Consider the following 13,469-nt stretch of genomic DNA (forward strand, 5'->3'; position numbering starts at 1 on the left):
CGGCATGTCTGGCCGTGTCTGTCTCGTGCCAGTCATTTGAAACTTGGGAAAAATCATTTTCTTTGTGCATATCTCCTTCTGTATCCCCCAAGGCAAATTAAAGATGGCTGGGAGGTTATTTATTTTCAGTAATAATATAGACACTGCTTCCAGACTTCCTGCTATTGAGCGATTATTTAGATTAATTGACTAGGAAAGCTGCAGCATCATTTCAGGCCCTTAATAAGGAAGACCGCAACATGGATTTATACAGTATTAATGCATATTACTGTGGGACACGGCCTTGCTCTTAGGAGCACATGGCCAAATCTCCTTGCTGAGTGTCTACCAGCACCAACTGTACTTTTATACTAAGTGCTACCTTGCCTGCAGGGGCACGGCACCTTGAGAGCAAGAAAGAGATAGCTGATGACAATTTTTAGAAACCTCGTTAGTGGATAACTTTGCTCACACTGAAGTCAGCTCCCGGCAGCCTCTGCTGAATGTTTCTGAGAATTACTGGTTTGTGACCCTGTCTGTAGCTGGAATCTTAAATATGCTTTTAGGTGCTTTAAAGTGTTATGTTCTTAATAGGGAGAGAGAATCTATACAGAGAAGGCTTTTAAAGCCTATTTTGCCCTTTTTATTTTCCTGCTGAAGTTTAACAATTCGGCGTAGTTGCCTCACTGTAGTGATGCTCTTCTGCACCAGCTCAGCCTCATCCAAGGTCCAGGCTTCAGCTGAACAACTCTTACCAAAGCTGGATTTTGAGGATCTTTGAGGCTAATCTGTTTCATCTCAAACATTTCAGTGATTTTGACTGTAATGTGTCAGACAGAGAGATGAGCAGCACTTCAGCAAACCCAACAGTTGCCTTCTTCACATCATGGTAAATCCAGAGTCACTCTGTTGACTTCACTGCTATCAAGATGATTGGTTTAAAGGAAGGCTCAATTCTCTCCTTTGTGTTAACTTGCTGTCGCCTTTTTATGGTCTAGGGAGTTTGGCTTATTTTGTACTTAATAATAATAATATAAACACCCTACTAATTTATGTGACTGACTGGAAGAGCCACTGCAGCTTTCTGAGTGTTGCATCCTCAGGTTTAAGTGACTAAACCCCATAATCGGGTTGCTCTGTGTGACTTTGCTCATTTGCTCTGACAAATGCATCTTCATACAAGTTATTTATGATATTTCACAATATCATAAGAGCCGCCCTGTAGTGTACAGTGTAGAGCTGATGGAATCTTGGCGATGGGAAACCACAGTACGTTGGCATCTCTGCATGTGACACCTTTGGTGGGGACCAGAGCAGTGCTGTGGGGCAGTGGGGACCAGAGTAGTGTTGTGTGGGGCAGTGGGGTTTCTTTGTGAGACTCCTCCACAAAGTATGAGCCCCAGGAAGTTTTTAGTCCTCACTCTGGGTGCGATATGGCAACACTGTGTGATTTTATATCTTAGAATCATAGAATCATAGAATGGTTTGGGTTGGAAGGGACCTCAAAGATCATCGAGTTCCAACCCCCCTGCCCTGGGCAGGGACACCTCCCACCAGACCAGGTTGCTCAAGGCCCCATCCAGCCTGGCCTTGAACCCCTCCAGGGATGGGGCAGCCACAACTTCCCTGGGCAACCTGTTCCAGTGTCTCACCACCCTCAGAGTAAAAAATTTCTTCCTGATACCTAATCTTAATCTTTTTTCTTCCAATTTAAAACTGTTTCCCCTTGTCCTATCACTACACTTCCTGGCAAAGAGTCCTTCTCCAGCTCTTCTATAGGCACCCTTCAGGTGTTGAAACAGGTATCTTTTACACTAATAACCTGAGGAAAATCTTAAAAATCCCAAACAAGTAAATTGGGAAATAGACTCAGACTGGTGCGCCTTCAAAACCAAAACTGAAGGTTGCTGTAAGGCCCAGGAAATATACTCAGACTGTGTGTGCCTTTAAAACCAAAACTGAAGGTTGCTGTAAGGCCCACTGGGTAATACTGACTTGCCACTAGAGTGAAGATAAGCTTCTTGGAGACTATGCTTCATGGAACGGTAGTTAAATGTTGTTGTTTCTTATTTTAGAAATGAAATAGGTATTTCCAGGCAGTCCTGAACTCCTAAAATTCAGGCTCGGAGTGAGCTTGACTCAGCAAGAAATCAAAACTGACCATCACAGCCCGCTCTCCAGTTCCATCCCCATCCCAGTGCTGTCAGTGCTACCTGCCTCTGAAGAAGGATCAGGCAGTAGGAGTGAGCCTGATGGTTTTAACCCCAAATGGCTTTATGGGCATATGAACTCTGAGGACTCCCAAATATTTGTTCTCCCTCTCTCTTCACCTAACTAGTCCTAGTCACTGCAAATATGTCAGTGGCTCTGAAGTCCCAGTCGAAGTTTTCAAGTGGACATGTCCAGCCATGCACTCAATTCCTTTCTGAACCCTCTAAGCCAGATGATGAGTGTTCCTATGATATTAAGTACTTAATTAGCACCTTGGGCACTTCAGGCAGATTAGCGGAGTGTAGGGAATGAACGACAGTAGAGATGTATAAAGCACATTAGCTCTATTGACCTGGGTTCCCTGATCTCCCACTCTGTAGCTGATCTCACATGTCTCTGTCTTGCTGTCCAGGTTTTATTGGGATTTGACCATGCTGCTCCTGATGGTAGGGAACCTGATCATCATCCCTGTGGGCATCACCTTCTTCAAGGATGAAAACACCACCCCGTGGATTGTCTTCAATGTGGTTTCGGACACGTTCTTCCTTATCGACCTTGTCCTCAACTTCCGAACAGGCATTGTGGTGGAGGACAACACGGAGATCATCCTAGACCCACAGAGGATCAAGATGAAATACCTGAAGAGCTGGTTTGTGGTGGATTTTATCTCCTCCATCCCGGTGGACTATATCTTCCTGATTGTTGAGACCCGCATTGACTCGGAGGTGTACAAGACAGCCCGGGCGCTGCGCATCGTGCGCTTCACTAAGATCCTCAGCCTCCTGCGCCTGCTGCGGCTCTCCCGCCTCATCCGCTACATCCACCAGTGGGAGGAGGTGAGCACAACCTGCACTTTTATCCTAAATCTTTTCTCCTTGTACGCCGGCGTTACCCAAAAGTGCTTTCTTTGGATGCACGTTCTCCTACGTTATGTCAGTGTGAATGCTACAGAATCGTGTCTTGAGTCTAATGCTTTGCTTTTAGCAGGTTCCCCAGAGGGCCTTCAGCATATTGTTACTTAGTCACTTGGGACTGTGCTATTTGCTTCACGATCCTAAGATATATAATCTGTGGAGATGATGTGTGGGCTGGGAGGACAGTAAGTCCAGGTGGACCTCCTGCAGGAAGCATGTAGTTATAGAGGTGCCTGTGAGGGTAGCACGTAGCCAGGCAGCGAGGGCTTGCCCTCTCAGAGCCCCGGAAGGTCCAGAAACAGCTCAGAGAGAGCTTCTTCACAGACCCTGTGGCATTTGTTTACCCAAGCATCACCTTCTTTTACATGCTTATCTCTTGAATAAACGGTTTGGTGATGCTTATAAACTTCTTGCTTTCTAAATTCTCTGACACTATGTTAAGGGGAAGAGGAGAAAAGAGCAATCTGCGGACAAATAGTTTGTTCAAAGACATAAAGGCCTGGTGAAAAGCAAGAGCCCCAACTACCCCTGGCCCCTGTGCTGTTCCCAGGGGAGCTGCAATACGCAGGGCGAGTTGTGAGGCCCAATGGAAATAATTAGTTCAAAGACATAAAGGCCTGGTGAAAAGCAAGAGCCCCAACTACCCCTGGCCCCTGTGCTGTTCCCAGGGGAGCTGCAATACGCAGGGTGAGTTGTCAGGCCCAATGGAAGCGAAGCCACAACCTTACAAGTAGCTTGAAAATGAGTTATTTTTTCCTGTCTCCGTGCTCTCCAAAGCAGAGAGAAAGCTCCCTGCAGCTTTCTCCACATGTCAGGAGCATATTTTCAGGACAAGGAAAGCTGGTCAAGGCAATTTCATCTTCCTCCCTTGTACTTTCTGCTCTCCTTTGGAGCAGAGCCTGATGCAGAGCATGATCTAATGCAGAGTGTGCTCCTGGGAATGTGAAGGGAAAGCAGCCATGCAAGTCATGGCTAGATTGCACCGAGCTGTCACAACACTAATTCATGACAGAGCTGAACCGTTTCCTCCTCCCAGCGTCGCGGGCTCAGAGGGAGAGCATTGGGGCATACTTTACAAATTTCAGGCTTCATCTTTGTGGTGGTATAATTTGTGAATGCTTCCCGTACAGCGGAGCGTAATGCCTTGCTGAGGTTTGGGATGACATTGTGCAAGGTGCTGTACAGACGTAGAGGGAGAGATGGCTACAGCCCCAAAGAATTCACTACTAGGTTAATTTGCTCCACGGCACAGGCAGGACGTGCATAGAGAGATGGAGATAAATAAAGCCCAAGTGTCTTTCCCAGTGTGACTCAGTAAGTCAGAGGCTGAGCAGAGCAATGAAATATCTCCAGGTCAGTTGTCTTGTCCCTTGCCTGCATTGCTTCTCTGTCCTCTCAGCCCACAACGCTCAGGAAAGGCGACTTGGTGGCTTTGGCTGTTTGTTGTCAAAGTAACTCCTTCATACAGGTTTACACGTAGCCACAGCAGTGCAGGGCTCCGTGAGGGAATAAGTCTTATGAGGAGAGGCTGAGGGAGATGGGGTTATTCAGCCTGGAGAAGAGGAGGCTGAGGGGAGACCTTCTTGCTCTCTACAACTCCCTGAAAGGAGGGTGTAGAGAGGTGGGGGTCGGTCTCTTCTCCCAAGGAACAGGCGACAGGACGAGAGGAAATGGCCTCAAGTTGTGCCAGGGGAGGTTCAGGCTGGATATTAGGAAAAATTTTTTCCCTGAAAGGGTTCTCAGCCATTGGAATGGGCTGCCCAGGGAGGTGGTTGAGGCCCCATCCCTGGAGGTGTTCAAAAGCCGGGTTGATGTAGTGCTGGGAGGTCTGGTTTAGTGATGATGCTCCTTGTTTGGTGTGTGGGTGTCTATTTTTGTCAGTTAGGTTGACGGTTGGACAAGATGATCTTGAAGGTCCCTTCCAACCTAGAAGATTCTGTGATTCTGTGATTCTGTGATTCTGAGTTGGAGTCTCTGCTCCTTGACTTCCTTTCCATAACATGGTTTTAGAGGATTTAAGTGTATTTGCAGTTGATTGTACTGAATTTGTTTTAAAAAATAATGAAAAGAAAGCAAATCAGTGCCCTTTCCCTGTCTGATTTCTCATCCAGTTGCACTGAGCAGCCATTTCTAGTCTCAGCCTCGTAACACAAACCGGTGGGGAGTTTTGCCCTTTTGCTGGCTGTCACAGGTCCCAGGGGACAGCCCAGCCAGGCACTCTCTGATCCCCCCCGAAGAACAGGCTCCCTGGAGTGATGCAGTGCTGCAAGTGGAAGGGCCAGATGGTGCTGGATTGCAGTTTGAGACTGCAATGCAGACTCTGTTATGCATTGCAGAGCCCAGCAGAGCAAACATGATAGTCTTTTTTTTGAAGAGGGCTCAACCCAAGCAGCAGTTTCCCGGAGAGAGTATGATGCTGGGAGTTTTTCCACCTTCTGGAATGGGGGAGGGAAGCAGAGAGAAGGGGTGAGCCCTTGTCATTGGTGCTACAGAGCAACAAGGAGGTGGGGAAGAGAAATGCTGCTTCATCTTTGTCTGGGAGTAAATGGTTGTGTGGCTTGGAACCACACTGATAGTTCTTTTTTCCTCCAAAGTGCCTACAGATGACCCAGCTCTGAAAGTTCACATTAATCTTTCCTCACTGCACACACCAGCAGTGGTGATTCCTGTGGGATGGAGCAGGGTTGGACTAGACTTACTCTAGACTTACTCATCCTGCACGAGGGGCAGGATGTGGCGCAGAATTAAAGAAAGAGGACTCAGAGAGAGGGGGGTGCTGCCATTCTGTTCTGCCATGCTCCCCCATTTATCTCCCCTGTCTTTGCTCACTATCTCACTCTCTATGTCATCTGCCAGGTCGTGTCCTTCTCTCGTAGGCTCTTTGCATATCACCAGGTAAGCTAAAAAAGACTTGTAGAAGAAGAAGTGGCAGGCTGGTCCACTGGAGCAGAGCATGTGTGTGAGCTGGTGGAATGTGTGCAGGGCAGGGTGAGGCAGAGTTAAGGGAGGTGGATGCACTGGTGGGAGAGGGAGTGAGCTGCGGGGTGTCTGCATGGAGCATCCAGGCTCACCTGTACTCAGCTTATACAGGGACTTTAATGCCACAATCATAGAATCATAGAGTGGTTTGGGTTGGAAGGGACTTTAAAGCCCCCCCAGTGCCACCCCCTGCCCTGGGCAGGGACACCTCCCACCACACCAGGTTGCTCCAAGCCCCCTCCAACCTGCCCTTGAACCCCTCCAGGGATGGGGCAGCCACAGCTTCTCTGGCCAACCTGGGCCAGGCTCTCACCACCCTCATAATAAAAAAAATCCTCCCTAATATCTCATCTGAATTTCCCCTCTTTCAACTTAAAACCATTGCCCCTCCTCCTAGGGCTCCCCTCCCTGATCCAGAGTCCCTCCCCATCTCTCCTGGAGCCCCTTGAGGGACTGGAAGGGACTCCAAGGTCTCCCCTGAGCCTTCTCCTCTCCAGGCTGAACCCCCCCAACTCTCTCAGCCTGTGCTTACAGCAGAGGGGCTCCAGCCCTCCCAGCATCTCTGTGGCTTCCTCTGGCCCCTCTTCAACAGGTCCATGTTCTTCCTCTGGGTGCTGTATAAGGAGGAGAGGAGGACCCAAATAAGCAGAGACATTAATCTACTTCCTCTGCCTCGTAGGTGAACATTACGTCTGCACATTAACGTAACTCTGAGTGAGTACAGGGGTAAGTGGTCACTTCCTGAGCCCACAGTAAACCTCTCCGTTTCTTCCCCTGCAATTCTCTATGCTCTGCATGAATTTATCACTCACCCTGCAGTGAGGAGAGAGCAGCCTTCTCCACGGCTGCAATGCTGTAAAACAGCCAGCCACTCATCAGTTCCAGATCAATGCTAGTCAGGAGTCTGTGGGCTCGAGAGCCAGTGGTTTGAAGTGCCTGCACCATTCTGTCTCAGCAGCAAACTGCTCTGACATCCTCCCCCAGATCTCAAACGAGTGCTTTGGGGACTACAGCTGGGCAAACACCCTAAAGACAAAAAAAAAAAAAAAAGGAAGGAAAAAAAAAAAGAAGAAACAATTTAATGCACTCATGTTCACTGGAGTACAAAATAAGCTTAATTCCAAATGTAGCAGTTTCATTTGCATTATCCATTTTGCATGAGTGGTCCAACGAATGAATTTACCAGTAGGGCAGAATATAAATAGAGTCTTTTTGAAGTGTCTGCCGTATCTACCCTGCAGTAGGAAGCTTGATTGCAATGTAGGAAGGCATCCTCGCCCTGGCTGGAGCCTGCCTGGCCTGAATAGCTTATTAGAAACTTCAGTGTGTGGTAGTTACCAAGTCCATCAGCAGAGAGCCAGGAGGACCGGCATGGCCTGTGTCTGGGATGTGGTTGGGATGAACATGGGTGCTCCAGTCATGCACTGGTCACACCCAGGGAAGCTCTCGTCGTATCGGCCTTTGAACCACTCCAACAGCTCTTCAGGGTTTCTGGGCTGGTCGGTGGTTCTTGACCACGCGAACACGGAGGCACATTGTCTCACAGGGGCAGGGAGCTGGGCCTTCACGCTGCTGTCATAGAATCATAGAATCATAGAATTGCCCAGACCAGAAGGGACCTCCAAAGGCCATCTAGTCCGACCTCCCCACAGTCAGCAGGGACACCCCCAACTAGACCAGGTTGCCCAGGGCCTCGTCGAGCCTCTCCTTGAATATCTCCAGGGAAGGGGCCTCAACCACCTCCCTGGGCAACCTGTCCCAGTGCTCCACCACCCTCACAGTGAAGAACCCTCTCCTCATCTCCAGTCTAAATCTGTTCCCCTCCAGCTTGAAGCCATTGCCCCTCGTCCTGTCACTACAGGCCTTTCTAAACAGGTTCTCCCCAGCCTTCCTGTAGGCCCCCTTCAGGTACTGGAAGGCTGCTATTAGGTCTCCCCGGAGCCTCCTCTTCTCCAGGCTGAACAACCCCAGCTCCCTCAGCCTGTCCTCGGAGCAGAGGTGCTCCATCCCCCTGATCATCCTTGTGGCCCTGTCTCTGAGAAAGTGTTCAGAGAGAGCAGACTCTCAGCATTAACATCCTGCAAACCTTATCCCAAGGTCACCCAGCAGAAAGAATAAAAGCAGAATAATACCATGAAACCCACGTACCTGAGCAAACCGAACCAAACCAGTTCACATTTTAAGTGTTAAAAAAACCCCACTCTTTAGGTTTTCACAAGCAAAAATGATTTTTTTTTTCTAAGAGCTATTTGCTGAGCATCCTGTATTTTATGCACAATATCTACCCCTGTGTTTGGTGCCAGGATGCAGTAACCTGTATTTAAGATCAAACTATTTTGACTTGCGAGGAAAGAACATTTTTTGGGACAACAGTAAAATCCCACTCCTAGAAATTGGTTTCCAAATAGCACATAGGCCTAAGTAACCAAAATGTTTGGATTTCAGAATCTATGTGAGGGATTATGATGGGCAGGAAAGGAACTAACTGCTTTTGATATATATCACAATGATAAGATTATCGTGAGAGGATTTCATCAGATTTTTGTCAGGAAAAAAATTACAGTCTTCAATTTTCGCAGCTGAAAGCTGAAGAAAAGGGGAATTTGGTGCTTTTTCAACTATTCAATGAAAACTTGAAAACTCTCCTGAATGCTGTCCTTTTCTTTCCTTGAGTTTCCATATTACGTAGAAGCTGTAGAATGGAGGGAATGCATCTTGTCAGGCTGGCTGCAGATGACATCATCTGAAAGATGCCGTCGCTATAAGAAGATTCAGAGATATTCAGAAAACTGGCTCAAAAGCTAGAGGGCTGACGTGTAAGGACTGGGAGAGAGCTTCCAAAGACTAGGAGGATATGTCTCCCAATTGATTTTTGTTTCGATTTGAACAGCTAATTCCCGTAATTTCTTCTGACCTATTTGTAGCCTTCCTTAAATTAAATTAAAATAGCGTGGCTGGTGGGCTGGGGGATGTAATGTGAGGCCAAATCCATAACTGGATCCTGAGAGGGGAGGAGCTGGGCAAAATGATTGTTCTCCAGTAGCCCAGCAGGGTCCCATTCCATGAGCAGTTCCAAATAGCTTAGCAGATTTTTCATCGATATGATTTGCAATTCTGTTATGTTAAATAGCAAGGCAGACCCATGAGAGTAACTCATTAAAACCTCTGGCCACCCTTGAGTAAAATCAGACTCAACAAACGCTGGTAATGTGGCAGGGAGGGGGAGAATGGGCTGGATTTCTTCCTAAATTTGCATTACCTCATTTCTGAAGGCAGCGTTATCAACCATTTGTCTTTAATGTCATTACAGGAGCTTATTAGAACCGTAATGCAAGTTACAGCGATTTGCATTCTGCACAAAGTGACCCAAAACTCGAGCATCTTTTCCTTTTAGAGAAAAATCTCAGCTGTGCTGAAATCGATGGCAAAAACCCCTCTTGTTGACATATTAGAAGAAGGTCGTTGGAGATTTTACCGCGGCCGTTTACATGGAACTGTTCTCTCTCGTGCAGCACGATATCCCTGCGGAGGGAGGACAGACACCATTCTCCATTCCTGTGCACACACTGGGTTTCCCCTCACTTGCCCGTGGGCAGCTACTGCTCCATCCCCTTCCCTGGGCCGTGGTACCTATCAGGAAAAAGAAACCAACAAAAGTATTTTGGTGGGGTTTGTCTTCAGCAGGAAGTTCTGCTGCCATAACGCAAATGAAGCTTTCTACCTGGGCAATGGGAATACAGTTTCAAAGAGAATATCATAAAAAAGGGGTTATAATGAATTATAGGGAGCCAGGCAAATATTTGAATAGCTGTGCAGCCACAGAGGTTGCCATAAAAAGGAAAAAGCCTTTTAATTTTTTTTTTTTTTTTACAGTCACCTTCTGGCAGTGCTTAATGTGTCTTCTGTCGACCGGGCGGGCTGATAGGGGGAAGAGATGGCTGGAGGGGTTGGGATTAGGGCACGGAGCCATTTGTCTCTAGGTCAGTAGTTCAGATCCAGCTTCTAGGAAGTGAAAGTTATTTGCAATCTCCTGGACTCCTTCTCTGATCTGTTTTTACTACACAGGTGCCTGAGTGACAAAACCATCTCGGGGACTTGGCCCTGGTAAGCCCCAGGCTCCCTGTAGCAGCATCAATGGGGTTAAATTCCCCCCCCACCCCCTCTGAAGCAAAGTCTCCACTAAGCAGGGTGTAAGAGGTGTTAATAAGAGGGTCTTGCCTGTGCCCAGCCTCTGGTTCTCTGTGTCACAGGGGCCCTCAGTCTGGGCTTTTATGCCGGGGTGGAATTCTAAAGGTTTTCAAAAGAGAGAGGCTGATCTCCTAATGATCTCTAATCACTGTGATAGCTGGTTGCTGCTCCAGCCTTTCATTTTCCTCTTCCCCCCGACTCCTCCCAGCGTACTCCTGACGTGTCCCCACGCTGGATGCTGTGGTAAGTTTGCCTTTCTCTCGGGGAGCTCACGTCTCTGTGTTTCTCTGCCAGCACCAGCTGCCTGCAGCTCAATGCCCATTTCTTGCCAGCTGCCTGTCATTTTTCTTCAGGCCATTGTTTCTGAAGGGGGCTTTCTGGCAGGCTTTGTTGTTGCCCTTGTGTTACAATAACGTAGGAAGTGAAAGTTATTTGCAACCTCCTGGATGTTGTTTCTCTGATCTGTTTTTACTGCACAGGTGCCTGAGTGACAAAACCATCTCGGGGACTTGGCCCTGGTAAGCCCCAGGCTCCCTGTAGCAGCATCAATGGGGTTAAATTCCCCCCCCACCCCCTCTGAAGCAAAGTCTCCACTAAGCAGGGTGTAAGAGGTGTTAATAAGAGGGTCTTGCCTGTGCCCAGCCTCTGGTTCTCTGTGTCACAGGGGCCCTCAGTCTGGGCTTTTATGCCGGGGTGGAATTCTAAAGGTTTTCAAAAGAGAGAGGCTGATCTCCTAATGATCTCTAATCACTGTGATAGCTGGTTGCTGCTCCAGCCTTTCATTTTCCTCTTCCCCCCGACTCCTCCCAGCGTACTCCTGACGTGTCCCCACGCTGGATGCTGTGGTAAGTTTGCCTTTCTCTGGGGGAGCTCACGTCTCTGTGTTTCTCTGCCAGCACCAGCTGCCTGCAGCTCAATGCCCATTTCTTGCCAGCTGCCTGTCATTTTTCTTCAGGCCATTGTTTCTGAAGGGGGCTTTCTGGCAGGCTTTGTTGTTGCCCTTGTGTTACAATAACAGAGGGTCCTCAAAGGAGAAGTGCTGGAGTATGGCATGAGGAGATTCCTCCTGCAATCAGTGTCTCTTTCAAAGGTTTAACACCATGAAGGCTTTGCACTTTATTGATGAGATGTGCTCTAGCTGCAGCCACGGAGGGACCCTGGGCCCTCAGCATGTTGACATTGCTGTCATATAGCATCACGGCATCCTTGTGGAGGGTGTTGTCACCTACATCAAGTATGTAAACATGAGGAGGAACTTCTTTACTTTAGTCATGGCATCCTTGTGGAGGGTGTTGTGACCTACATCAAGTACGTAAACGTGAGGAGAAACTTCTTTACTTTGAGGGTGGCAGAGCACTAGAATATGCTGACCTATAGGAGGTGGAGTCTCCTTCTCTGGAGACATTCAAACCCCACCTGGACACGTTCCTGTGCAACCTGCTCTGGGTGGACCTGCTCTGGCAGGGGGTTGGACTAGATGATCTCCAGAGGTCCCTTCCAACCCCATAGCATTCTGTGATTCTGTCTGTCAGAGGGAGAGGGGTCTGGAGCACCCTGTACTCTTAACAGCAAAGCTTAAGGTAAACTTCTGGAAGCCTTTTAAATCACAGAAAAACCTTGTGAGCTCAGGAACCAGCAAGGGCAGTGCCCAGTTCCCTGAGATGAACAGAGATTCACACCTCAGTGGGGCTGTGCCCCATAGAAGCAGCACTGTGAAGGCCAGCCTGAAAGGCTTGCACCCTCCATGGGGCTGGACTGAGCCCCTTGGGTTGTGTATACACCCTGAGCAGCCTGCACAGTGCTCTGTGGAGCCAGGGCTGAGCCTGGTGGCAGTGAATCACACACTGTATATGTGATGTATGTATATATAGTGCTGACGTTAAGAACAGCCAATAGAGCTTTTGAAGCCATTCAGAAGGAGATTCCCATTGCCATTTGGGTTGCTGAGCCAATGCCAAACCTGTTTTTTCCTTTTAGCAGTATGGGAATTGTTCTGCCAAACTCACCCAATACTTCAAGGCCAGTGTGTCTAAGGTACATTAGCCTTGGCAAGTGGTGGCAAATTAATTGCTCCTCTGGTTGAAGCTTCTTCCAGGAAGGCACTATCGATTGCATTCATATCAAGTGAAAGACTTTAATGAGGTAGCTGAAGGGAACAACATTTCCTCGCCTCACTTTTTGTATTTAGCAAGACAGGGTTGGAAAGGAACGTGCCAAATCTGTAAATTGTGTGAATGAACAATGAATGATGTGCCCCATCCCTGGAAGTGTTCAAGGCCAGGTTGGATGGGGCTTTGAGCAACCTGCTCTAGTGGAGGTGTCCCTGCCCAGGGCAGGGGGGCTGGAACTCAATGATCTCTAAGGTCCCTTCCAACCCAAACCATTCTATGACTCTATGATTCTATGAAGCAGGAGCTTGGCCCAAATATGACCATGGGGAAAAAAAGTTGGTTAATAGGGGAGGAAGCAGAGGGGATTTGGGGGTGTAAGGAGGAGCACAGCAGCATGGAGTTGCTTTTTGCCAACAGAGATGAAGTCAGTTATTTCATCTTCCCACAGAGCATCCTCTGAGCCGGGCACTGGGCAAGGGGAAGTGCCAGATGGGGACCAAAAAGGTGCCCCTGCTGGAGTTGGAGATTCATCTCCCCACAGAGCATCCTCTGTGGGGCACTGGGCAAGGGGAAGTGCCAGATGGGGACCAAAAAGGTGCCCCTGCTGGAGTTGGAGTGAAAGGGACAGCAAAGCTCTGTGAGCAGGAGAAAAATACCCCACTCCATGGCATAATTAAGGGGTTAGATTCTGGAAAAGAGTCTGTATCTGAGCAGCTCTTTAGATACGTGTGTGGTTTCTTCTGCCTGGTTTGCTTTGCTTGTCTCCCCCCCTTGAAGCTGGTGGGCATCTGAGGCACCACTGGGCACCAGAGGAATACACAGCAGTGAGTACCTTTCATGTCCATTTTATCCTAGTAAGCAGGCAGGGCTGCTGGGAGAGAAGAACTGACCATCAGTAACACCTCCCTGATGGGAGACACAACACCCTGTGGCAAGAGCTGTTGTGTTGTGGAGCTGAAGGCAGAGCAACTCTTTAGATACGTGTGTGGTTTCTCCTCCTTGTTTGTTGTGCGGGTGTCTATTTTTGTCAGTGAGGTTGACGGTTGGACAAGATGATCTTTAAGGTCCCTTCCAACCTAGAAGATTC

General features: G+C 48.3%; 1 protein-coding gene across 1 annotated transcript in view; it reads left to right on the top strand.

Moving 5' to 3' along the window:
• HCN4 (hyperpolarization activated cyclic nucleotide gated potassium channel 4) overlaps positions 1-13,469 on the top strand; it is a 143,389-nt gene that overhangs the window by 37,891 nt on the left and 92,029 nt on the right. Inside the window, exon 2 of the mRNA XM_014953846.1 lies at positions 2,603-3,026. Within this exon, the coding sequence (XP_014809332.1) occupies positions 2,603-3,026 (424 nt within the window). The remainder of the gene's footprint in view (positions 1-2,602; positions 3,027-13,469) is intronic.

This window comes from Calidris pugnax, unplaced genomic scaffold, assembly GCF_001431845.1.
Source record: "Calidris pugnax isolate Ruff unplaced genomic scaffold, ASM143184v1 scaffold237, whole genome shotgun sequence".
In the NCBI taxonomy this organism is placed as follows: Eukaryota; Metazoa; Chordata; class Aves; order Charadriiformes; family Scolopacidae; genus Calidris; species Calidris pugnax.